Below are 24753 nucleotides of genomic sequence, written 5' to 3' on the forward strand. Positions count from 1 at the left end.
GAACCCAGAGGAGCAGGCCAAAGCAGCTAGGGGCCAAAGAGAACCATCTCCGAAGCTGCTTGCTTGGGGGACAGCAGATGCGTGGGTCCGTTTGCCACCAGCCTCGTGGCAGGAACACTATCCAGCCCCTCCACGCTGGGCTGGGTTGCTCTTGGCAGCGTTGTGTCCTGGGGACGGTAACAGGGCAGCAGCTGCAGGGCTGTTGCCAGTGGTATGCCTGCTGTGTGCACGTGTGTCATCTTCAGGCAAGCAGGGGAAGGAAGAGGAAAGCTGGAGGATGGCAATAAATTGGGAAGATGCCTTAGCACTTACCTAAAAACACGTCCTCTTCAGTGGTTGTATCTCTTGGTTTTTCGTTCTTGGTCCCCCTAACGCACACCGAGGCCCCCGTTGTTGCTGGGAAGGGTGAGCACCCAAGGGTGCAAGACACTCAGCCTCGTGTGCAAAGGAGGCCTGAGCTTTGGTGGTAGTGGCTCTCCTTACTTGTGCAGTGTGTGACAAGGCACGTGAGGTTGTAAGGTTCTTGCAAGGGATGTGAATCATGAGCACACAGGCCTTGGCAGGGCAGGCCACAGTCTGGTAATCTGTCTCAGAAACACTGGGCTATGTTGTGCTGTTTGGGCCTGAATTCATGAGCTAGCAGCTAATTGGTTAATAACCTGCAGCAGTCTGCCCCCCTCCCCTCCCTGACTACAAGAGTGACCTCTGAGGGACTCAGCATATCCCTGGTCAAACCACCTGGTGAACCTGTGAGGTGTGAATGGACAGGGAGATTCTGTGGTAACCACCTCCCATCTGTCAATCATAGTGAAGGGGCTGGAATATGCACATAAAGGGTTAGAACATACCTTCCTGATTGGCTAAAGGCCACATGCCCTAATTTGCATCAGCCTATAGAAAGAGAGTGGGGGGGGGGGGGGGGTGAGGGGGACCTTGAGGTGAGCAGCTGGAGAGTGGGGGAGGTTTGGGGTGGAGGAGCCCCAGTGGCCTTTCTGAAGGCTTGAAGGAGCTTGGCAGCCTTTTTAAAGGCCGGGCTCCAGCTGAAGACATCAGGAGCAGGGGAATCATTGATGACCACAAGAGGGCCTGAATGGTGGTAGCTGACCACTGTCCCCTAACAGGGCCTTGCTCTGCCTCTTCCCCCTCAAGTCAGGCTGCTGGCTGGGACCACCATTGAATCTGACACCCAGGAGACCCCTCTCTGGGGGGCAGGCACATAAGTGTGGGTGTACCACTTCTTGAGGGTGTGGGTTTGAAGCTCCATTCTCATAACAACCTGAGACCAGTAGGGCCTTAGTGAGGTTCAGCTCACCCCTTGCCTATCAGGTGGCATGTTGTGCAGGTGTGACCCGATAGACCATCCTACTCTTTACTGTGCACTCTCTTGCTCTGTCTGTCTTCCTTTTTGGGGGTATGGGGATCTTACTTTTGAGCTAGCTAATAGAACAATGTAAGCCCTAGATATGTGGTATCTAAATGAGTTATTTGTGAATAAGTTGTTAGTGTTGTCACTCCTTCTTGCTTATTTGGAGAATCTCTGTAGACCTATGCACTCAGTAAAGCTCCCATCAGCCCCCAGGAACCTGTTAGTTGTGAGTGGTTAATGAAGTTGTTGAAGAGGCCTTTTGCTTGGCTCAGGCATGCTTCTTCATCCAACAGCACCATAAGCTTTCCAGGTGTTGTGCAACTGTTGACTCACTGCTGACTAATTGAACTAACTGAGCAATTAGCTTAGGAATGGTGGCTTGATATTGACTCCCTGGTCAATAGTGCTTCAGTACCTAGAAGCTAATTGCTTAAGTAGTGCTGAAAGTACTGGAGAAATGTTGAATAAATGCTGGACTTGGACAAGGGTGTGACCCCCCCCCCCCCGTCTCCCCCAAAAGAACAGTTTCTGGCATGAAAGCATCTCAATGGGAGGTTTGTCCTGGTGCATGCTGGTCTCCTTGCCCTCTGGGTGCTTGCAGATGGACCCCCACCCCACCTCGAGGAGGGTCCATGCACCCTGTCCCCCACCTCAAAAAGGGCCCCCTCAGCCTCTGCTTTGGGGCTGGAAATGCCGGAGCTTGCCTCTGTTTCCAAGTCCCCACAAGGCAGGACTTAGCCCCAGTTTCCAGCCACAGAATCAGCCACCTCAGCCTCTGTTTGCGGACCCCAAAAGGCAGGACTTAGCCTCTCTTTTGGAGCCCAAAAGGCAGGACTCCTTCACCTGTTCTTGTGCTTGAAAACAGGGAAGCTTGAACACCAAGCTTCCCTTGGTGGCCCTAAAAACACAGCACTCGGCCTCTGCTTTTAGTCCCCACAACAGGCACCCTTGCCTCTGTTCTCAGAGTCCCAAAAACACAGGACTTGGTCTCTGTTTCTGGAGCTGGAAAACCTTGGACTCTGCTTGGAGGATGCGAAAGGGCCAACTACGCCTCCATTCCAGGCCCCCAAAACAGAGGCCTTAGTCGCTGTCTGCAACCACAAGCACAGCAAACTTAAAAGCCTCTGTTTCTGGCCCCCAAAATGCAGGACTTGGCCTGTCTTCAGACACAAAGGCAGCCAACTAAGGCTCCCTTTCTGGGCCTCAAAGTGGCCTAACTAGCCTGGGTTTGTGGCCCCAGGAACCCAGGATTTAGGCCCCCTTTAGGGCTCAGAAGTGGGGAACTTGCTCTCCGTTCTCAGCCAGAAACACAGCCAGCTCAGCCCCTGCTGCTGAGCTCCACAATGCCTCCCCAAGTCTCTGGTGGTGGCCCCCAAACCTCACCACTTCCTGCCTGCCCTGGCACCTGGCCCCCAAAGCCCCTGCCGTCGGGCTGCAAGTGCAGGGCTTGGGGCAGCAGCCTCCACCTGGGATGGCCCTGGGTGGCTCTGGGCTGTGCTTAGGGCCAGGGCCGGGGCGTCCCTGCTGGGAGGGCCCGGCCCCGGGTGTGGGGCAGCCTGGGGGCGTTGGGCTTGGGCCCTTCAGCCTTTATTCCCTGGCCTGGCCCCACTCCCAGCCCTGGGAGAGCGGCCCTGCCCCCTTCCCCTCTGCAGCCCCACTCACCCCCAGGGGCTCCCAGTGCCCCTCAATCCCTGCAGCCCCCACTCGCCCCTTGGGCCCTCCGCTCGCCCCGGGGCCCCTCTCAGCCTCAGGCCCCCCCTTACCCCACTGTCCCCAGTGGCCTCTCCAGTGTCTGCAGTGCCCTCCCTCACCCCATCTCTCTGCTTCCCATGGCCCCAGGCAGGGCCCCAGGCTGGGCCGGGGGCACTGGGGCCACATCCTGGGGGCAGCAGGGCCGGGGCCGGCGCAAGACCCCCACAGAGCCTGGAAACAAGCTGGCGCCTTCCTCATGCGGATGGAGCTTTATTGTCCTCCAGCCTCGGGCTACTGGGGCCCCCGGCACGGGGCACCGCTGCTGCCGCCAGCCACGCACGGGGGGGCCTTGGCGTGCCACTGCCTCTGCTGAGCTGCAATGACACCAGAGGGAGGCACCGTGGGTGCTCGGCTGCTGTTTCCCCATGGCCCCCCATGGCCTCCGGAGCTCCACAGTGCTCAGCTGGGGGCAGCTGTCCTGGTCAGGAGCCTGGGGGCTGTGCAAGTCCTCTCTCCCCATTCCACACCCCCCCCCGCCCCCCCCACTTTCGGCACCAGCCACCCTGGCCTGGTGCTCGCGGGGCCTCTGGACACCTCCCCAGGACGTGGGGTGGGAGCTCGGTCTCTGTCACCTACCTCCCCACAAGAACGCCAGGTCCCATCGCTGGAGCCACTCAGCTGGCGCTGTGTCCAGGATGATGCCTGGCACATGGGGAAGTGCAGCCATCAGGGCATGGCCCCAGTCCCAAACCCAGCTCCAGCCCTGAAGCCCAACCCCGGCCCCGACCCGAGGGACGTGACCGGGAGCAGCGCGACAGCCCTGCACTGCCTCTCACCCAGGACGGTGACGGCTGTCACCTGCGACGCCTGGCAGCTCCCCATGCAGCAGCTCCGGGCTGTGCTGAAGAGCCTCTCCAGCAGCGCGGGGCAGTCTTGGGCCTAGGGCAGAGCAGGCACGTGGGAGCTCATCTCTGGCTCCAAGCGCCACCCGCTCCCGGGTGCCCTGCAGCCGGCACAGGAGCCACAGGGCAGCCACCCGCCCGCCTGCAGGGACACAGGCCCCAGTGCAGAGCTCGCTCACCAGGTGACTGCAGATCTCGTCCTGCAGCTCGGCCGCGCTCAGCCCAGCGCTCGTGGCAATGCGCCTCCGCACCCTCTTTGACCCCAGAAACGGGGCGCACAGGTGGAGAGCACCCTTGCACGCCTGGAAAAGAGCATTGGCCCGTCACAGGGACGCTGAGCGCCTGCCCGCAGCACCAAGGGAGGGAGAAACCTCGCTGCCGCGCTGTCAGCGAGGGCCTGCAGAGACACCAGCAACAGCAGCACCACAGCTCTGCTGGCACCACAGGGCTTTCTGCAGATCTGCAGATAGCAGAAAGCTGCTTACATCGGAGACAGCTGGGGCTGGGTCCCGCAGGTGCAGCACAAGGCTGGGAAACACTTCCTCCACCTCTCTGCTGAAACTGGACCTCCTCCCTGAGGCAGACGAGGCCAGAGTCCCATAGAGGGTGAAGGCCAAGCGACGCAGCACCTCTTCCTCCTGCGAACAAAAAAGCCTATGTGGCAGGTGCTAACAAGGGTGCCGCCTACAAACCCCTTGGCACTAGCGCGGCACTGCCCACAGGGGGATGGCAGCCCCAGGACGGCTCTTGCCTGCCCAACATGAGAACGAGTGGCTTCACTTACCGCCCCCAGGAACGCCCGGGTGGACCTGGCGATGTCTGCCAGGGCAGAGCCCACGGCACTCGCCTTCAGCTGCCCCAGCACCTTCACCAGCGCCAGCAGGCTCTCGGCAGCCACCTCCGCACCGGCCACATCCTCCAGGCCCCTGCACAGCACCTCCACCACGGCCGCCCTGTGCCTCCGCAGCTGCAGAGCGACAGGTGCACAAGCTGCTCACTATCCCTGCCTCCCACCGCTGCCCTTCACCATGGCGCCAAGGGCTGCACTTGCTCGAGCAAGCCCAGAGCAACCCCCTGCCTGAGGAGCCCCGCTTTGCATCCACTTTCCCCTTTGCTACCCTGCTGACATCAGAGCGAGGAGCGCGGCCTTAGTACAGCCCCACGTCTGCCTCTGCTCGTCTCTCCAGGCTCCGCAAGCCCCGCACACCTCTCCACTGGCACCTCTTGAGTTCGGACTGTGCTCAGAGCGCAGAAAAGGCCGTCTCACCTTTGTGGGTGCTCCACTGGCCATGTTGCCCACGCCTCTCATGGCCATTTGCCGCACGGTGTTGATGGGGTCACGTGATCTTTCTAGTAGGGCCTTCAGCAGGGGCTTCAGGAGCTTCGTCTTCTCCACCAGATGGTCCTTCACCAGCTGCAATAAAGCCACGGGGCTGCTAGCATCGGGACGCCATTCACGCCAGGCAAGACAGGACCCCTCCGAGCCCTCCCTGCCCTCCTGCTGCCTCACCTCAGCAAAGAAAGCCGTGGCCGTGAGCCGCAGGTTTGCCGAGGGTGAACCCAGCCACGGGAAGAGGCTCTGCACCAGGCGCTGCGGGACAAGCTCCGCGCGGATCAGCACGCTGCGCACAAAGCACGAGCAGGCTCGTGACACACAGTCACACAGGACGGCCACGGGCCACAACTCCCAAATTCACCGACTCCAATGCAGATGCTGCTCTGCACCTCAGCAGAGCTCCCGGGCATGAAGGAAGGTCCCAGCAGCCCTTTCCCTGGGCATAGCCCCCGCGACAAGGCAGGACACATTGTGGGGGCTCTCACCTCGCCAGGAGACACACGCCGGCGGTGTGAGCCTGGGGGTCTGCCAGGGATGCCCACACTCCCTGCTCCCGGAGCAGCCGCAGCCAGCGCTCCTCCAGGCACCTCGCCAGCACCAGCTCTAAGGTCTCCACAAAAAGACTGTGGGGGAAAAAAAAAAACCCCAAAGAAAGCTCCAGGGGCAGAAGTTTGGGGGCAGATTTCTCTTTGGCAGAGCTAAAGCAGCTCAGCCACTTGGGGAGCTGTTCCTCCGCTCATCCTAAACTCCACCAAGGGACAGGCAAAGTACCCCTGAAATGACGCTCCAAGGTCTTCAAGTCTCAAGCTAACTGAAAACTGGCATTTTTGCCCTTTGTCCTGCCCCAAACCCACAGACAGCAGGAGAAAGCCCAGAGTCCCTGGGCTGACTCCACGCCAGGCGCCCAAGGCACTCCCCAAGTGCTCTGCTCAGCAGCACTTTGGGGAGAGTGCCTTGTAGGTGGCACACAGCACCGATTTGCTCCTGCCGTTGCACAGCAGGAGCGTGGGCAGAGCATGGCACTGTGGGGAGCCTCACGATGGCCCCAGCTGGCGACACAGAGTTTACAGGCAGCCCTGCACCAGTGGGACAGTTGGGTGTGCCTGCAAGGCCATGAACCACACAAAGAGGCCAACCCCTGCCCCTGCCCCAGCCGCTCCTCACCTGCCCGGTGTGTCGTTGCTGCCCAGCTCCCCCAGGGACAGTGCCATCTCCTCCCCCAGCGTCTCGCTGACCTGCCCCAGGAGGCTGGGAAGCAGGGAGGGAAGCAGGTGCTGGACCAGCGTCTTGCTCCGCAGGACCACCAGCACCTCGGAGAGGGCGCGGGTGATCTACAGAGAAAGTCAACCAAGAACCACCTGGTAAAACAAGGGCTTTTCCCACTGTCCACGTCTCCCTGCCACCCTGGGGGGGCTTTTACTGTCTCCAATTCTCACTGCAGCGACAGCCTTGTGGCCCGGCAGCAGCAAACTGTCCCGACTCCCCACACCACTTACACTTCCACCCCCCTGGCACAGCACCCCGCCAGGCTCCACGGGTGCCCGCAAAGGGCACGAAACTCCCTCACGCTGAAGCACGAGTTGGAAAGCAGGCGTGAAGTGGCATAAATGCCTCTGCCGCTGACCGTACCGTGCGAGGCTCCAGGGCAGCCTGGCTGCTGCCCAGCTCTTGAGTGCAGCAGTCCCTCTGGTGGCTGCTCTTTCCAGCTGCCCTTAATTTTTTGGTTAAGCACACCAGGATGTGGCATCCCAGGGTGCTTCTTCCCAGGCTCCTCCACAGCTCCACCATGTCACTGCAAGAGAACAGACGCTCGCCCATGAGCCCCTAGCTAGCCTCGGGCACCTGCAACAGCCTCACGAGAGGCCAAAGGCTCTCCTTGTCTGCAACGGGGCTGGCCATGCCCAGCTCGGGACAGAGACACGAGCCCACGATGCTGCAGCGCTCAGCCTTTCCCCGGGGAAGAACCACCTGCTCCCTCGCGGGACCCCGCAGGCAGGTGCGCCCTGGGGCTGGCTCTGACTGCAGAGGGAAGGCCGAGGGCACAGACCTGTCCATGGGCAGGCGCTTCTGGAGGAGGCTGTCGAGCACCGGCTGTTGGTGAGAGCGGGCCAGGAGGAACATTGCCCGCAGCGCGAACCCCCTGGGCGTGCTCTGCCGGGTGCTGCGCAGGCAGCTGGAAAGGATGGTCACCATTTGGGGCACCTGAAAGCAGGAAGGCGAGAAAGAATGGCTCGGTGCGTCCTTTCCCCGTCCTTCTTCGGGGCCAATGGTCAACAACAGAGAGCAGCTAAAGGCGAATAGAAAAAACACCCCCCTCTCACCTCCTCCTGGAAGATTTGCTCCCCGCGCTCCCCCAGAAAGGTGAGCATCCACCGCCCAGCGGCCCACACACCCATGGGCCTGGCGCACAGCAAGCTCTCCACGATGGCGCTCGTGAAGTCTGTGGCCTGGGCTGCGGGGCAGGATTTGCAAACAAGCTGGGGAGAAATCAGGAACAGAAGAGACCACGTCATGGGTTGCTCAGATGCAAAACTCATGTCCTGACAGGAGTACTCGCATGCAAACTCGCACACACACACACATATACCGTGGCCCCCTCCCTGCTTTTTGGGGGCCAGTTACCTTCGCGATGTTGGTGGAGGTCGTGAGCAGAGACTCAGAGGTGACGGCGTTGAGCCTCTGACACAGGCGCCTGATCTCGTTGCTCCAGGCCGCCTCATCCGTGGTCTTGGCTGGAGCCAGGAGAAAGGGGAGTCACATTCAGGGGGAGCGAAACTCCGACCCCACGTGCTGGGGACGTGAAGTCTTGCCCACTCTCCTCACCTCCTATTTGGAGCAGGCGGCCGAGGCAGGTCGCTGCCCGCTGGCGGGACACGGCTGACACGTCGCATGTCAGAGGCCCCAGCAGTCCTGCCAGGGAGCCGAACTGCTCGCACGCATGGCCTCGCTGCAGGAGCAAGAGGCAGGCAAAGAGGTCACTGGCAGCCCCCGCGGCCACTCGCCCTCTCCCGGCCACGCTGCCCCCGAGCTGTGGCTGGGCAGGGGGCAAACGAGGAGCCGTCCTGCAGCCCCAGGAGACCCACAACCCGGCGCCTGCTGGGGCAGCTCTCCCTACGCGCATGGTCCCTGCTCACCCTGTGCTCGCGTTGCTCTTCATAAGTGCCCAGCAGCTGGACGCAGACCTGCAGGGCCCTCTCCCGCTCGCATGCGTGGGCCGAGGTGAGCCAGCGCCGCAGGACCTGGGCACGGGCACACCTGTCTCACCACGGGCGTCTTTCCACCCGAAGCCCTTCGCCAGCCCCCTCCTTCCTCGGCCTTGCTGCTTGCACAGCCCCGGTCTCTCTGGGCACCCCAGCCCCAGGCGAGGAGCCCTTCCCCGTGGGGACCTCCCTGCTCTGGGCTCTCGCTGCGGGCAGCATTGACCTGTGCAGCACCCCTCGCACACGGCTGCGGCTGGGGAGAAGCTCTGGCTCATCCAGGGGGCTCGGCAGGACACTGCGAGCTGCCTGCAAGCAGGCTGCTGCCGATGGGAAAAAGCTTGGGTGCCAAATTAGGGCAAGGGGGCCTGAACCTAGGACCATTTCCCTGTCCGCCACAGCAGGGTGTTACCCCTAGTTGCAGGGAAGCTCCCCTCCTCACACCAGCCCTGCAGCAGGATCCCCACGCCTCTGTCCCGCTCTGACAGCAGCGACGCTTTCCCCGCCCCCGCCCCAGGGACACTCACCTGCACCAGGTCCTTAAAGCAGACAGGGGCCGGCTCCGCTCGGAGAAGGGCTGCCACGAGCTGCCCCAGCACTCGCAGAGACAGCGCGTGCACACCCTGGCACCAGAAAGGGGGACTGAGTTCGGGCACCCCATGCACTCGCCAGCACAGCCAGCGGCTGCCAGAGTGCGGGGCGCCCGCAGCTGGGCCCCCGCCCAGGGGTGGCCAAGAAGCGCCGGCAGGTACCGATGTGTGTGGAGCAGCTGCCCCCGTCTCCCCTTCCTTTGCCATCTGCTCCGGGCGACGAAGGCGCACGACGCCCTGGCAGCACTGAGCCAGGAGGTTGTGCTTTTCCTCCCTCCTCAGATGGGGCTTCAGCTTGCTGCCAGGAGAAAAAGGGAGGGACGACAGAGAGGGGGCTTACTAGCACTCTCCAGAGTGAGTCACACCACCACTGGCTTTGTCCCCATCGACAGCCCCAAATCCAACACCCTCAGCTCCAGCCACACCGGCTGTCTGGGCTGGGGCACGCAGCCACTCCCACAGTCCCGGGGACAGACCCTACCTCAACTGCTCGATGGCCACGATGGCCCGGGGGTGCACCGGCGACTCCTGCGGCTCCTCCTGAATCACCTCCTGCAAGTCACAGAGAGACACGCGCAAAGTGGGCAGCGGGCAGGGGTGAGGGAGAGCCTGCCCGCCCACCCCGGCCACGCGTTCTTCTGCAGGACCCTGCAGGCACTGGCCCCTCAACCCCCATGGCTCCCTCAAGGGTCCCGCAGGACGAGGCAGCAGCTCCCCAGCACCCAAATGTCCCACGCTCCCCTGCCACGGTTCCAAGTGCCAGCACCCAAGCACCCTGCCCCCTGGGAACGAGGCTCGGGGAGCTTGGGAGCTCGTGCACCGCCCCGGGAGACCATTGCTCCTCTGGGCAAACCTGCCCCACGGCAGAGCCCACAGCCACCCCTGCGTGACGGCCTCGGCTCTGGGCACTCACCAGCAGGGTCTGCAGCAGCTCCCGCTTGCGGCAGAGCTCAAACCTGGGGCAGGCGCCCACAGCCCCGATGGCGAGGCTGATCTCGGTGACACTCTGCACCAGGGAGAGCCTCAGCTGGGCATCCTGATTGCAGGGGAGGAAAACACACTTTGAGCTCCTTGAAGGGCTGAGGAACCTGCCTCCAAGCACAGTGCGGGGAGGAGACTGTGCCCTCTGGGAGCCCAGCAGACCCCAGCTCGGCACCCGCGGCCTAGGAAGGGACTCTCCTCGCCCCTCCTGGGAAGGAGCCTCTCACGGGGAGGCAAGCAGCTGCCCCAGCTGCTGGCCAGAAAGACCCACAGATCCCGGCCCAGAGGAGCAGGGCAAGCAGCGCTGGCGCGGCTACGATGGGAGAGGTGCGCATGGGAAGGGTGAGGAGAGGCCGGAGCTGGCAGCACCCGGCCGGCTATGCCCTGCGCCCCGAGCACCCACCTGGCGGCCCTCTCGGTAGAGCTGCAGGACGTTCCCCACGATGTCTCTCTCGATATGGGCCAGCAGCTGCTCCCTGGGGGCACGCAGCGCCATCCTGCCGTACACCACCATGAGCGCAGCGCGAGTAGCGCGGGTCCTCACCGTGTTGCTCTGCTGGGGGTTTGTCGGAGAAGCACCGAGACATCAGCCCACGGCCCCACTGTGCCCGGGACTCCGCACGCTCCCGAGGCAGGAGCTGCTCTGCACACGACCGGCAGCTCGGCTCCCTGCGCACCTCTAGCAGCTCTAACAACAACACCCTGGGCTCTTTACCTTCTGGTGTTTCAAAGTGCCCATGAACGCCTTCACCGAGGACAAGGCCAGCTGGAAGTGGCTCTCGGCACAGCGGGACACAACTGAAATCATTCCCTGCAACGCAGCAGAAACAGGGAGTTGCTCCCACCAGCTCCACTGGCCAGGCAGGACCTTTCCCACGGCAAACAGCAGTGAAGGGAAAACCAGCAAAGGCTGGAGCAGGCCACGCAGAGCCCCTCTGCCCTGGGGACACGCCGAGGACACTCGGCAAAGCAGGGCGACACGAGGAAAGCTCACCTGTGCCTGCCACAGCTCCAGGTAGTTGGCTTCTTGGAGATATCTCAGTGTCTGCTCTTGCACGTGCCTGAGACACCCACAAGCTGCCAGGGCCGTGCCGAGAGCCTTGTACAGGAAGCGCTGCAAGAGAAGAGGCCGAGCCCTGGCTGTGGGGACAGCCCAACCTGGCGGGAGAGGGCCAGGCCACGGCCAACCCCACCATGCTGGCACCCATGCCCAGCGACCCGAGGGCTCTCCGGCGCAGCCCTCGGACGCGTGAGCAGCGGCAGCGGCACCGCACAGGGAACAAACCTTCTCCCAGGACAGGCGGGGAGAGCTGCCCAGCTGCTGGCTCAGCTCCCGGCTCAGGCCCACCGTCCAGGCCTCACTCCCAACGACCTCCAGCGAAGTTCTCAGGAACTAGGGTGAAGAGGACGATGAAGCAAATGCTCACCTGCCCCTTACCAGGGTCTTGTGCACATCCTCTGAGCACGCAGCACCCACGGCCGGGGCAAGTGCAGGCTGCTCGGGAAGTGCCTGCCCTGCTCCGTCCTCCCACCATTTTTCCTGTCCCCTGCTTGCCCCATCCAGCTGGGGACCCCACACGCATGCCATACCTTAAGCAGAAGGCTCTCCCACTCGGCCACATGCAGGGAGCTTGCGGTTGTTCCTGCAAAGCCAGAGGAAGCAAAAGCCCTCGCCGTTATTCCAGCGGGCTCCACAGCAGAGCCCAGGGGTGGTCTTTGCCGTCCAAAGCCCCACAGCCTCAGGCCAGTGGGCTGACAAGAGCCAGCAAACCCAGGACCGTTCCCCTCCACCAGGCTGGGGAGCTGAAGGCATTTTCCTGCCCCTCCGCCGGCCCAGCCTCTCCCGCCTGCCCGCACCTTACCTGCCAGGTGCTGCAGCAGCAGGGGGATCTCTGCGGCCCACTTTGCTCCCACGGCTCCATGGATCGTGCTGGGGAGCGCCTGCAGCAGCTGCAGGGCCGCTGCTCCACGGCCACCGCCCGCGTGCGGAGACACCGCCGCCACCACCTAGGCCAGGGCAGCAGGGAGACGGGCTCACGCCTGCCCCAAGAGCTGCAGCTGCCCCCATAGGCAGGCAGGCAGGCAGGCAGGGAGGTTGGCACTGCCCCAGCTGGCAGCAGGCAGCTGACCCAGGTGCTGCCGTCCTCCAGGAGGAGCAGGAGCCCCTGAGGGGCAGGGGAGGCTCAGGCTGCCTCCGACAGCTCCTGCCTCCTCCCGGGGTGCCTGGCACTGGCCTCGGCACCATCTCTCCCCGCCTCTCCTCTTGCCCGGGCCTCAAAAGCTCTTTCCCTGGGGCCCCACTACTCACCAGCAGGCGAGCCAGCAGGGCCTGGGGAGCCGGCAGAGGGGCTGCGGGCAGAAGGAAAGGCTGCGTGAGACACCCAGCCCCTCCGGCCCTCCTCGTGCCGCATCCCACATCCCCGCATGTGGCTAAAGGGGACCCGGCTGCGCCGCCTCCACACCAGCTCTGCTGGGCTCCCGTGGCTGAACAGCCACCGCTGAAGGCAGCCCCGGCATGGCAGGAACAAGCCCCCAGGCCCCCGGCGAGAGCTGGCTGCAGCAGTGCCAGGCGGCTCCGCCAGGGAAGGGGCACGCGGGGCAGAGCCCTCGCACCCAGCGAAGGGCACTGCTCTGCCCTGCACTGCCCCGGGCCTCCTGCGTGGGGCCGCCAAGGGACAACAGGGATATGCGCTGCCCCGCTCACACCCAGCCTGGCGCAGCATGCCAGGACTTTCTGCTCCCCACCTAGCTCCTCAGATTCTAGAGCCTCGGGTGCCGCCTCCTCTTCCTCGCGCCCTGCGCTCTCCTGTCTCTCAGCCAGGGCACGCAGACAGCGGCAGAGTGGGACCAGCATGCCAGTGTACTGGGCTGGCACCACGTACCGCAGCAGCCTCGGCCACAGGAGCTGCAGGCAAGAACCAGGCCGTTCAGCACGCCGGCATTTCCACCTCTCCATCCCTGTTCCCCCATCATTGCCACTTCTCTGGCACCGGCCCAGCCCTTCAGCCTCGGGCCTCCCCTAACTCAGAGGTTTCGGTCTCGCCCTGCCTTTCTCCTCCACCTTCTCTCCCTCTTGCCCACCGTGCTTCACACTCCTTTCCCCCTCCCTTTGGCTGCCTGGTTGATGAGAGCTGCTGGCACAGCTCACCCCCAGGGGGCAGGTCACCTCTGCACTCCAAGGGGACACAGGATTCCTATGGCCCCACCAGCCCCTACATCTCATGTACGGGATGTGGCCAAGACACATGCCCAGTGGGCTCGAGTCAGCCGCAGCATGCGCTGAACAAGCAAGTCCGGCCCCACAAAGCTAAACCCCAGCTCTTCTCCGCTGCTTTAGTGGCTAAGACAGGGGTCCCAGTGCACAGAGGAAAGCCTCGGACACCCCCAACCCCACTGCTCACAGAGCTTGCACATGGAAAGGACTGGTGCGTTTCCGTGAGCCGCACACACTCCGCGGTGTGTCGGGGAGAGGTTCAGGCCACAGGGAGGGTGAGGAAGAGCGTCCCCAGGCAAGAAGCAGCGGCAGGCGGAGGACAACTCACTTTGGCCACCCCTCTGGCAGACATGTCCAGCGTGCCCAGGACATGCCCGCACAGCCGCTGAACAGCCCTTTCTTCCCGGGCTTCCACCGCACAAAGGCTTCCCATGGCCTGCGAGACAGAGGTGGGAAACACCCGTCACTGCCCCTTCCCAGACCCTATGGTGCACAGCGATGCAGAGCCCCCTCCCACCGTGGCACCGGTGTGGCGGCCCTGCTGCACCCAGCTCTCTGCTGCCAGGGACGCCCGTGGCAGCACAGCACAGTCGGAGCATGGGACGCAGCCCTGGCGCCTTGCTCTGCCCTTACCAGTCTGCCCGAGGCCCGGCTGAACTCGCTGAAGATGTGCCCCACCACGTCCCACGCCGAGCAGCCCGGGGCACTGGAGCGCAGCAGCTCCCCGATGAAATGCAGAACTGCCTTCCTCACCTGCCAGGGAGGCTGCTGTTATGACCCCGGCCCACAGCCCCAGGGCAGGCTGCCTTCGCAGCGCTGCAGCCCTTCTGGCTGGGCCAAGACGACAAGGGTGCAGCAGCAGCCCACACTCCACTGTCGCCACTGGGCTTTAGCCCTGTGCCCTGCCTTTGCCTGCTGCTACAGCCCCGCCAGGCTCTGCGCCAGGGAAAGGGTGGCTCTGCCCCCGCGGCAGCACCGTGGCACCATCCCTGCCCAAAACAGCTCACCTGGGCCGCGGGGTCGCCACGCACAGACTGCACAAGCTTCACAAACAGGGGCAGCTTCTCCCTCATCTCGGCAGCTGCAAGGGACAAGGAGAGGTGTGCGCTGAGGCCGAGCCCCCATTTCCGGAGGGATTCCTCACAGCTCCCTGGCTTTTTGTACACAAGTGGGACAGAAAAGCAGGGCCAGACTGCGATGGCAGAGGAAGCAGCAGCATCCCGGGGGGACTCCATTTCTCTCTCCTGGCACACTGACCATCAGAGCGGACCAGAGCTTGCAGCACTTCCACGGCTGCCACGCGATCAGCCTTGCTCCCGCTCCTCAGCTTGCAGTACAGGAACACGATTGTCTCCGCGGGGCAAATTTGGGCTGCGAGGAGGAAATCACGCTCAGCATTAGTGACCAGCATCTTCGCACCCGGGTAGGTTTGCGACACAGCTGCCAGCACACGGCGGCACGGCGCTGCCTCTCCTCTCCTCACCCTGCAGCACGGCGCAGCGGCACAGCTCTGCTCTGTGCTCTGGGCTGGGTGGCTCGATCTCGTCACAGAGCTGTGAGAACAAGGTGTGTTTCAGAGAAAGCCAGATCGGTGTGCAGAGGGACAGGAAAGAAACTGTGCTGTCAGCCCTCGTCTCACGGGCAGCTCTGGGCGCGGCCCCACCACCAAAGCCCAGAGCTCCGGGCGCACGCAGAGCTTTGCAGCTGAGGCTGCCCAGGAGCCTCAGGCCAGCAACGTGGCACCAGGCCTTACCTGCTGGTGCACAGCAGCGTTGATGGCCAGAAGCTTGGCCCGGGGCACGAGGGTCTGAACGTCCGCCACAGCCCCCAGGAAATAGCTGAGACTCTGCAAGGGAGCATGAGAGGGCGAGGGGGGCTCTCACCGCCAGCCGCCCGGAAAGGGAGAAACCGGCATCGCTGGGAGAGGCCATGGCCTGAACCCACGTCCAGGGAAAGCCCAGCCCCGCATGGGGCTTCTGGTTCGTCCTTCCCACAGAGCAGCAGGAGACCAGGAGGTCTCCTCTGCACAGCCCTGCTGGGACAGCCTTTCCTGGCACGTTTCCCCGCCCCCAACCTCTCCCTGTCCCAGGGGCAGGATGCAGCCCTGGGTGCGAGGGCAGAGCTCCTTGTGCACCCCCCCCCAGCCCGGGAAGTGGCGCAGCCTCCCGTCCTGAGCTGCTCGCTCCAGCGACTCACCGCTCCCTCCTGGCCCTCCTGCCTTGCTGATTTCTTCCAGCAAGAGCCCAGGAAGCCTCTGGCCTTTGTTCCCCATTCCTGCCCAAAGGGGTCCCAGCTCCTCCCGGCACCCCGCAGCTCCCCAACACCTTGCGGCACCCGCACAGCGCCCGGCTGCGCCGTGCCCTGCGCAACACCTCACCGTGGTCACCCCAAAGGGCTCCCGCACTTCTCGATACTGGTGCAGCAGCCAGAGGAGCTGCTCCCAGGCGCGCTCGCGGTGCTGCTCCGCGTGCAGGAGGACACCCATCATGGCACCCATCGCCCTGAGGACGGCCTGCTTGACCTGCCGAGGGTTGGCGACATGCGGCGGTGAGGGCTGAGGGTCTCTCCAGCACTCGCCTCCCCCAGACACCAGCCTGCCCTTCCCGCGCAGGGGACTGTCCCTTCTCCCTGGCCAGAAGGGCTCGCTCACCAGCACAGAGAGCATTTCCTCCCGGCACACCCTCAGCCTGCCCTGTCAAAAAGGCCCTGGGATTCCTACGCGGAGTAGCAGGCCGGGCACTGTTGCTTTCTGGCACAGAGCCGCGAAGGAGAGCTGCCGTCCTGCCTGCCAGCTGGCACTGCTGGCCCCGGCATGCTGCCCGCAGGCTCCCGGCTCGGGGCCCTTTCGCAGCCAGCCTGCTCCCTTTGACTCCTTGCAGAGCCCCACCGGCCCCTGCAGACGTCCCTGCTGCTGCCCACGGCTGCAGAAGCAGCAACGCTCACCTCTTCCTCCTCACAGCGCCGCCAGTTTCTGCCCACGTAGCGGAAGAGTGGGTAAACAGGGGCGCAGAGTTGGGCCGCCCCCAGGCGAGGGAAGGCACATTTCTCCCACTCGCGGAAGTACGTGTTTATCCCTCGGCACCACTGCTCCACAACTGCAGCATGAGAAGGGAAACAGGATCGTGGCAAAGTCTCTGACCAGCAGGAGACCTCGTTTCAACCAGGCCCCCGAGCCTGATTTAAGCCGACGCCAGGCTCGCCAGGCCTCAGGTCTGCCTTCAGGCACACGTTGCATGAGGGTCTGAGACACCTGGGTTGAAATGCTGCCTTGTTTCTCCCCTCTTCCGCCCCAGCACACCTTTTCCTCCACACAGCCTTGCTGCCCTCCACCACTGCCCGCTGCAGCCCCTGCCTCTTTCTTCCCAAACATTGGCCCCTCAGCACAAGCTTGGAGGCTTTGGCAATTCTTTCCTGTGCTCTCCCTTAAAGCCCACAAGCTCCTTGGGGCAGCCGCACCGAGCGCCGGCCCGGCCTGCCCACAGGCACCCCGGCAGCACCCGCTGCTCCTGCTCGTTCAGGGCAGTTGGGGGCTGCTGAGGCTGGAGCTCACTGCGGCTCAGCCCTGCCCTGCCTGCCCCGAGACCCCAGCGAGGCGCCCAGGGCCACCCTGGCCCCTTCCGCTCCCCGCGGGCCCTGGCCGCAGCGCCGACACTCACCGCCGCAGACAGTGCGCAGCAGCCGGCTGCTCCCCACCTCGCTCAGCACACCGTGCAGGGCTGACAGCGTCGTTTCCACGAAGGGCACGCACTGCAGGGCTGCAGAAAGGGCAGGGGCGGTGGGGCGGAGGGCGGCTGCCGTCAGCCGGAGCTGCCACGGCCCGTGGGCTCTGTCCCCCGGCAACGCTGCCAGACCAGGGCTGTGGGGCCATGCCAGAGGGCAGGGGGACGGGAGAGCTGCCGAAGCCCTGGGGGAGGCCCTGGCATGGGGAGGGTTCCTGCCAGGGCACCCATGTACCACCAGCTGCCTTCCCCGAGGGGTGCGGGGAAGCCCTGGGGCATGGGGAGGACAGCGTGGGGCAGAGCCCGGCACATTTGGTCTCCAGCAGGTTCCCTCCAGCCCAGCGCAGCCCAGACTGTTTTGGCCAGGGTGACGAATCCCTTCTCCTGCCTGTCACCCACTGTAACGCGGAGTAGCAGGCCGGGCACTGTACCGTAGCGGGCAGCGAGGTTGCGCAGGGTGATGAGGACGAACTCCTCCGACATCCCCTCCAGAGCCTTCAGGTGGCCCTGCAGCACCGACATCACGTCGTGCAAGTGGGAGCGGGCCAGTGCCACCAGGACACCACTAGCGTCCGTCCTCACAGCGGCTGTCACACCCTGAAAGACAGCAGTTTGCGCGTGACAGCAGCGTGACTGGCCGTCCCCCACAGCTTGGCCTCGAGGCAGGACAGAGAACCGGTAACTCGACTCCAACTGTCCCTCGCTCACAAACAGCCCTGCAGCCACCTCTCTGCACAGCTCCCGGGTCACTGCCCCAACCCCCTGCCAGGACCCGTCCCCGAAGCCTCTCCTGTAGGACAGACGTGCCAAGCGCAGGGGTCCGGGGTTACCCTCAGAGAGGACAAGCTCACCTGGGCAGCTTGCAGGTCCTCGAATGCCACCGCTATCACTCTGTCCACGACAGAGTTCTGCAAATGGCTCTCGTCGTGCCACAAGACGCTCTCCAGCTCGCGGTAAATCTCCGCTCTGCCATCCTGGGGACACACCGCACACGGCAGCAATGGGACGTGTCGCCCTCACATCAGCTCCGCCATGCTGACGCCAGGGACGAGCCGCCGCCACCGCTCAGCACAGCCGTCGGGAGTGGGCGAGAAATCCCACGCTGGGATTTCCCAACCCAAACCCTAACCCTAACCCCGGGGACGCTGCCACCTCCTGCAGGAAAGCAGGGTGCGCGGTAGTGTCCGCTCAGCGCCACCAGCAGCATCCGGTTTTTGGGAGGAGGCACGGCAGGAGGACAGAGGCGCCATTGAGCGAGATCAGCTCACAGCACCTGGGGAAGCTGGGCGCTACGGGGAGCCCTCGAAGCCCCACGCAGCCCCATGGGATGCCCCCACCTCACCTCGACGCCTTGCAGCCGGTCCAACAGAGAGGTCACGACGGCGGCAAAGGTAGCAACGGCCGCAGGGCCAGAGCCAGCCGCCCTGCCGCCGTCCTCACCCCGCGCAGGTCCGGACTGGGGACCTACACAAGTGAAGAAACCTGGAAGGAAAGAAGCGGAGGGTTTGCGTTGCTTCAGCAGCCGCAGGGGCGGGCCCTGAATTGGGGCAAACGTCTCCCCAGCTGGAGTACGGGGTAACAGGAGAGGCTGGCAGAGCCGGCTCTGTGTAATCTGGAGAAGAGCAGCCCGGGGGCAGCTTGGAGCTGGCCCCAAGCGCATGACCCCGACTCTCCCCGAGCCAGCAATGTGGGCACCAGCTGGTCCCCGTCACCCCCATCGAGCGGGCCGGCAGGCTGGGTGCCGAGTGCGGCACCAGCCCCCACCTCGGAGCACTCGCAGCACCCCCATCGCGGCAGGACTCCCTGGACGGATGCACTGCTCCGCCAGCACCTCCTCCCGCGGGAGCTACGAGCCACTGGGCCAGCGTGGGCCCTGGGAGGGAGAGGGGACCTGGCCACTGTGACCAGTGAGGGGCCACTGTGACCCGTGGGGGGCCCCGACACCTCACAGAGGGCTGCTGGCAACGCGGGGCTGCGGGGGGGGAGGGCAGGCACGGCCGCACCAGGGACCCCCCCCCGCCTCGCCCCAAATGTGGGCATATCCCCCAGGCGCCAGCGCTCGCAGTCACTCGTCGGCCTCCGGTGGTTCTGAGCAGTGACCGTCTCCAAACGCATCGGCCACTTTAGGTTATCTCCTAAGATAACCTCCTAAGTGCCCATCCCAAAAGAGCACCTCTTCTGAATTGCGCCACTCTTCTAAAGAGCTTCAGGCAAACCACCAGCAGCCACCCGGCAACTGCCAGCTCCCACATCATCCCCTCAGCAAACACTGCTGCAGACGAAAGCCCTAAACACGAAGAGCAAACAAAAAAGAGGGCAGGGAAAGTATGCTAGGGACGGATCTCAGGACAAGGAGAAAGACTGACTGGCGCTTGGTCAGGATCCTGGCTGGAGACACCAGGCAGTGCGTTAAGTCCTTCTGAACATGGCAAAAATTAAGATGCTTTCATCGTCCTGAGCACCACAGACAGAAATGGCAGCAGACCTGCTGTCATACCCCTTCTCCCAGGAAGCGGATGAAACAATATTGTAGCGTTAAGCTTCTGGGCAGCTGGACTAAATCCTTCAAGCAGAAACCTGGGGAGAAGGCTGTGCCTCGAGCGCCAGACCCAGGCTAAGCAGAGGGGAGCTTTGGTTTGGGAAGCCACGTGGCCTAACAGAGAATTGCTCGGGGCCTTGGGCAGCTGGAGGCATCCCCGGCCACCCTGACTGGTGGTGGGAGCCTCGGCTGCACTGCGGGGCCTCAGTACCCCTGTCCTGCATGGGCTGCCACTCGGCGGGCACCTCACACGACAAGAGAGCTGGATATTTATGTCCGTAACGAGGCCCGAAGAAAAGCACTCCTATAGAAAGCCACCTGCCAGACAGCAGCACTGCCTCTGTGCACCTCCAACCCCTCCAACTGGGTATGAAGCAGCTTGAGACACTTCCCAGCTGTCACTGGGACACCTCTGGGTTTCCACAGGTTTTATTAAAAGCGTGGCTTTTTGGCATTCCGACAGCTACTCTTTCCAAAAGGCGCTGCAGGGAGAGCAGCTGGCCTACGGAGGCCACGAAACAGCAGCGCCTGCCTTCGTGGCACCTGTAGCTCTGCACAGACCTTCCCAGCTCACGCAGAGGCACCTCCAGCTCCGCGTGCCCTTGGGACCCGCAGCAGCCCTGACAGCAGCCCCTGCTGATGCTCCCCGAGCTCCCAAAAACCAACTCTGGAGCATCAGGCCCTCTGGCACTGCCCGCAGGGACTTGCTCCGCTCTACCCACAGCTCACCCAGCTGGATGCTGGGTGACAGCTCCGTCCCACAGGTCTCCTCAGCACAGTGAGGGGAGATGACGGGGCCTTGGACTGACACTTCATTTGAAAAGTAAAACTCATCTCCACCTCTCTATTTCCTCCCTAACAGCCTCCCTTCCTGCCTCACCCTGTCACCTGACACAGCTCCTCTGCACCTCATTTCCTTCCTTTAGAGGGACAGGCAAGAGAGAAAGGCCCTTTCTTTTACTCCCTGAACTGAGAGGAAAACAAACTTTGTGTTTTCTACTAATGCCAAAGCAATGTATTAAGAGTAAATGGTTTCTCAAATGAAAGGGTAACTTCCTGTCTCCAGTTCTAGAGAAATGCCTGCGAGCGCTAAAAGGCTCATAAAAGGAGTGTGAGAAGGGACCTCAGGACCCTCAGGAGCGGGCAAGGAACTGTTGCCTCGCAACACTCCTGTTGCCTTGACAGCCAGGCTGGCCAAGGTGCAAGGAGGGAGGCCAGACTCCACAGTGTCCAGCTGACCACAGGACAGTGCTGAACTGGGATTGAGGAAGAAAGCTTTGTGCAGGGTAGCACGCTGGCAGACCAGGCCCATCATGCCCAGCATGTCGCTGTCCACCACTCCTCCATGGCGATTACAGCACAGCTCTATTTGTTTAAGGACAAAGCTGCGGGGCTGCCTGCTCCCTCTGTGTGGACCGGCCACCCAGCCGTCAATACATGGGGAGCACTGCTCTCCGGGCTCTCTCTGGGCAGCGGGGAAGCACAGCTGAAATGCGGCACCTTGGGACAGGCTCACACTCCCCAGGGCACGCTGTTCCCTGCAGGGCAGCTGACCCCAAACAGCTTGGACAGCCCAGGGACAGACCTGCTGCCCACATGGCCTGCAAAGCCCCCGGGACAGAGGCTCAGAGCTGCTCCTGCTCGAAGGCTTTTTGTGCCCCGTGACTGACTTCAGGAGGCAAAAGCTTGTAAGCACAAAAAAACGAACAAACAAGAAAAACAACCCCAGAAGGATATTTTGGTGCCAACCCTGCTGGTGCAGCTGCTAACATAACTGTTTTCCAACCAAAGTGCATTATCCCAAGCAGTGTGTCGTCACAGTTTACCCAGGAAGGCTTGTGCACAGAGAGCACGGTGTGGGGAGTGATTACCTTTGGCTGTATTGATTGGAGGTAGGTTTGCTAATTCTGCTTTGCCTCAATTTCTGCAACAATAACAAAGCCTTTCTGAAAGCCAGGCAGAGAGCTGATGTCATTGGAGCGACCCAGTCCCCGAGGAGAAATCCCACAGTACCTGACCAAAATAATATTGGAAGCACGGGCTTAGTGTTGCTGCCCACATCCCCCACTCAAAATGCCTCCGGGCTGTGTCCAGTCCCACTCCCCCATGCCTCCCCCATCCTTAGCCCTATGCTGGGAGCTACCAGAAGACTGAAGATCCTCCCTGCTCGCCCCAAGACACCCCCAGGCTGCAGAGGGTCATCTGGCAACAGCAGAGCAACTGCCCCATTGCTCAAAGGGGCCTTTCTGGAGGGCACGCTGGGCACAGAGGGCAATGACTGCCCCCAGCTGCCCTTTTGCAAAGCTCTCTGCCCTGGGGGGGTGCCAACCCAGGCAGATGGAGCAAGCATTTGTGAGAGACTGGTCTTCCCTTAAAGAAAAACAAACAAACAAAAAATCAACAACAAAACTAACTGCTTGCTGGTTCACACCACCTGAGTCCAAGAGGCCTGACGTAAACCGCATGAGGCAGTAAGTCTGAGCTCTTCCCAAGCTTGTTCAATAGCAGAAAGGGAAGATGCTCCTTTAAGAAACCCCTTTCCTTTCATTTGGGCTTTGCAAGCACTCATTCCTACGGCTGTCTGGTGACTGGGAACTGCATGCAAAGCCTGGGAAGCAGCAGGAAAAGCAATGCTGCATGACAGGCACTATCTGACCTTGGGGACTCGGGGGGGGGCAAAGCCTTTGTGGGGGACCTTTCAGCAGTAGGAAGGACAGTGGAAAAAGATGGGACGGTCTTAGAGGAGATCTTTTTCTGAGTCCTAGATGGGACAGTTGCAGTCTAATATTGCTCGCTTGAATTCGTGAGGGAGTGAAACAGCTTTGCTTTAAAGAAGAGAGGAAGAACTAGACTGTCTGTGTTTGCTCTGTAGCTCTGCAGGGGATGGGCTGAGCCTGTCCCTGCAGAGCACAACGCTGGGAGCAGGTTGTGGAGTCGAGGAAGACATTTGGAGGCCTGTCTCATCGCTGCTGCTGCTGCTGCTGCTGCTGCCTGGGCGGTCTGCGGCAGCTGCTCTTGCCCAGCTGCCCGGGTCCTTGCTCTGCGCCATGGCCACGGAGGTGAGGCGCTCTCTGGCGCAGGACTTCTCTCTCCCAAGGTGTTACAGCGCCTGGCACAAAGGGGCCTGGCTTTAACTACAGCCTCTTCAAGCAAAGGGAGGCAATGTTAACCCATTCTTCTTTTCTACTTTCCACCTGGCTTTTGAAGGTCTTCAGCTCCTCTGTGAGGGCTTAGACACAGTAATTCACCTCTCAGGGTGTCGGATCACTGTTTCAGTGCTTTTAAAATGCTATAGGTTTTACAGGGAGAAGCAAAGCCAGGGCAGCGAGGCCTTTTCAGGATTAAAACATTTCAACTTCTGTTTGTCCTTTCTAGTGAGCTGGTGTTAAGGGTTCCTTGCTGAGGTGCCTCACTCACATCAGGATGTGACCCTGTAGTGTTTTTGCACTTGAATGTTGAGGTGCAACTGCCTAGCGGCCCTTGAAACCACCATCTCTTATCTTGCCAAAAGAAGGATGGTGGGGGGAGGGGGGAGAAGAAGAAGTGGTATTTGAGGAAAAACAATGGGCGCGCTCTGGCCGTGGACACAATTTACCAAGAGAGCTACGTAAGCAAATGAAGACGGAATCTCAAGAGTCTGATTCTCAATTGCATTCAGCTCCCTTTGCACCACTGTGGAGATGGGATGCTCCCTTGCCAAGCGTGAACCCTAGGGGGAACCCTAGGGTTCAGCCCCATTGGGGGTGGGGTGGTATGAAGGGAACTGTGTGGAAGTGAGAATAAACCCTAGTGTTTGGAGGGGAGGGGGGGTTGTTCCTCCTCTGTGCTCAGTCCGGGCGTGTGATGGGTAGGGCTTGACTAGTTTCCTGTCAACGGGAGTGGAAAAGTACCTACTGAGTTGGAAGGAAACTCAACGAGGCTTTTGTGGACCATCTCCTTGACAAAGGAAAAGAACTCCGAATGGTGTTTCTGCGGTCTCTGGTAGCTGAACTGAAGAGCAGCTCGAAGGAGAAGCTCTTGATTCAGAGCAATGCAGCCCCAACCGTCTCTGTACAATATTGTCTGATCTGCTTTTTATGGGAAAAGCTACTTCATGACATGGAAATGCTCCAAGTTCATCAGGTTGTACCTTGAGGCAGCTTTTGCTGTGTTCTTTTCTGTTCATCTCTGACTTTCTCTGGCTGCTTTATTTTCATGCTCTTATCAAATTGTCAGCAGACAGATGTGCACAGCAGTTTCAAGAGGGGTGCCCCACAGAAAACCACTTCAAGAACTGCTGTTCCACTTGATCGCCGTTTCCTTTCACACCCTCTCATTTGTTTCATGGAAGTAGAATATATATAAAGTATGTTTGAATGTCTTACACTTGCTTGGAGAACCTTTCCCTCAGCCGACAACAGCATTGGTGAGGACCGGGACTAGAATGTGAGATGCGGGGGGAGGAGGGGGAAATCCTGTGAGCCCATCAGTGGATGAAACGTGACCCGTTGCCCATGCAGTGATTTAGGAGCAGGAATTCTTGCCAGCTCTTCTCCCAGTGATTATATATATATATATATATATATTTTTTTTTTTCTCCTGTTAATGGTAGAAGGATTTACAGGAGCACAGAGAAGAGCCTTCTCTCCAGCAGGCAATTGAAATGCTCGGTGACGGTGCCTTGATACATTGATGGTGTATCTTCTAGTCTGGTCACGAAGCAGTTTCACTGCCCGTTTATGCCACAATTTTTTGTTAGATTTAAAAGATGACCCAAGCGTTTCCCACGGCCGCGTAAGCCCTTGAATTGACACGAGGCTCAGTATGAGAGCACCTGGCCCCCATGATTTAAAAAAAAAATCTTCCTGTATTATATGAAAACGAGGAGAAAAAAAAATGTTTTTCAACCTAAAATGTAGATGCTTCAATTACGTATTACTGCATTAAGTTCACTGAGAAACACGGGTGTGGCCCTTTCAATCAATATAGGTGGATATACCAGCAGTCTGATGTATACCATCAGCTGATGGCAAGAGGCTATGCAGAAATCCGAAGTGAGTGGAAATAATTTGCACTAATGGATTTTGTTTTGCTTTGCTTTGCCTTGCCAGAATGTCATAAACCAGCTACTCTTTCTCTGTGATTGAATCAGTGACGGTTTCCTTTGTAAGCATTGCTGGCTGCTTTTCTTGAAATGAGGTTGAGATGCAAAGTGAACTAGCTGCAAATTACTTTGAA

The 24753-nt window shown here is 61.3% G+C and overlaps 1 protein-coding gene across 1 annotated transcript; it reads right to left on the bottom strand.

Annotated features, from left to right (window-relative positions):
* Window positions 1-32: 32 nt before the first annotated feature.
* LOC138068533 (maestro heat-like repeat-containing protein family member 2B) lies at window positions 33-20860 on the bottom strand. The gene is made up of 43 exons (XM_068956363.1): window positions 20776-20860; window positions 20266-20346; window positions 18340-18479; window positions 17849-17971; window positions 17429-17594; window positions 16935-17033; window positions 16222-16373; window positions 15656-15799; window positions 15032-15124; window positions 14762-14831; window positions 14536-14649; window positions 14286-14359; window positions 13912-14031; window positions 13607-13714; window positions 12810-12969; window positions 12373-12413; window positions 11927-12071; window positions 11655-11707; window positions 11350-11457; window positions 11059-11178; window positions 10780-10875; window positions 10468-10620; window positions 9997-10119; window positions 9565-9635; window positions 9246-9381; window positions 9021-9116; window positions 8431-8535; window positions 8120-8243; window positions 7919-8028; window positions 7618-7773; window positions 7344-7498; window positions 6926-7088; window positions 6461-6627; window positions 5782-5919; window positions 5471-5582; window positions 5228-5374; window positions 4745-4927; window positions 4446-4598; window positions 4140-4262; window positions 3895-3997; window positions 3695-3760; window positions 313-396; window positions 33-167 (listed from the first exon to the last, which is right to left on the bottom strand). The coding sequence occupies exons 1-43, from the start codon at window positions 20858-20860 to the stop codon at window positions 118-120; spliced, it is 5010 nt and encodes a 1669-aa protein (XP_068812464.1). The 3' UTR covers window positions 33-117.
* Window positions 20861-24753: the final 3893 nt, after the last annotated feature.

The sequence above is a fragment of the Struthio camelus genome, chromosome 10, assembly GCF_040807025.1.
Source record: "Struthio camelus isolate bStrCam1 chromosome 10, bStrCam1.hap1, whole genome shotgun sequence".
In the NCBI taxonomy this organism is placed as follows: domain Eukaryota; kingdom Metazoa; phylum Chordata; class Aves; order Struthioniformes; family Struthionidae; genus Struthio; species Struthio camelus.

Coding starts and splice junctions, on each gene's coding strand:
- LOC138068533 (XM_068956363.1), bottom strand. CDS start 20,860: ATGCTGGGCATGATGGGCCTGGTCTGCCAGCGTGCTACCCTGCACAAA. Junction 18,480..20,265: donor GTCACCCAGCATCCAGCTGG/GTGAGCTGTGGG, acceptor CTTTCCTTCCAG/GTTTCTTCACTTGTGTAGGT. Junction 12,970..13,606: donor CTGCCAGAGGGGTGGCCAAA/GTGAGTTGTCCT, acceptor TCTTGCCTGCAG/CTCCTGTGGCCGAGGCTGCT.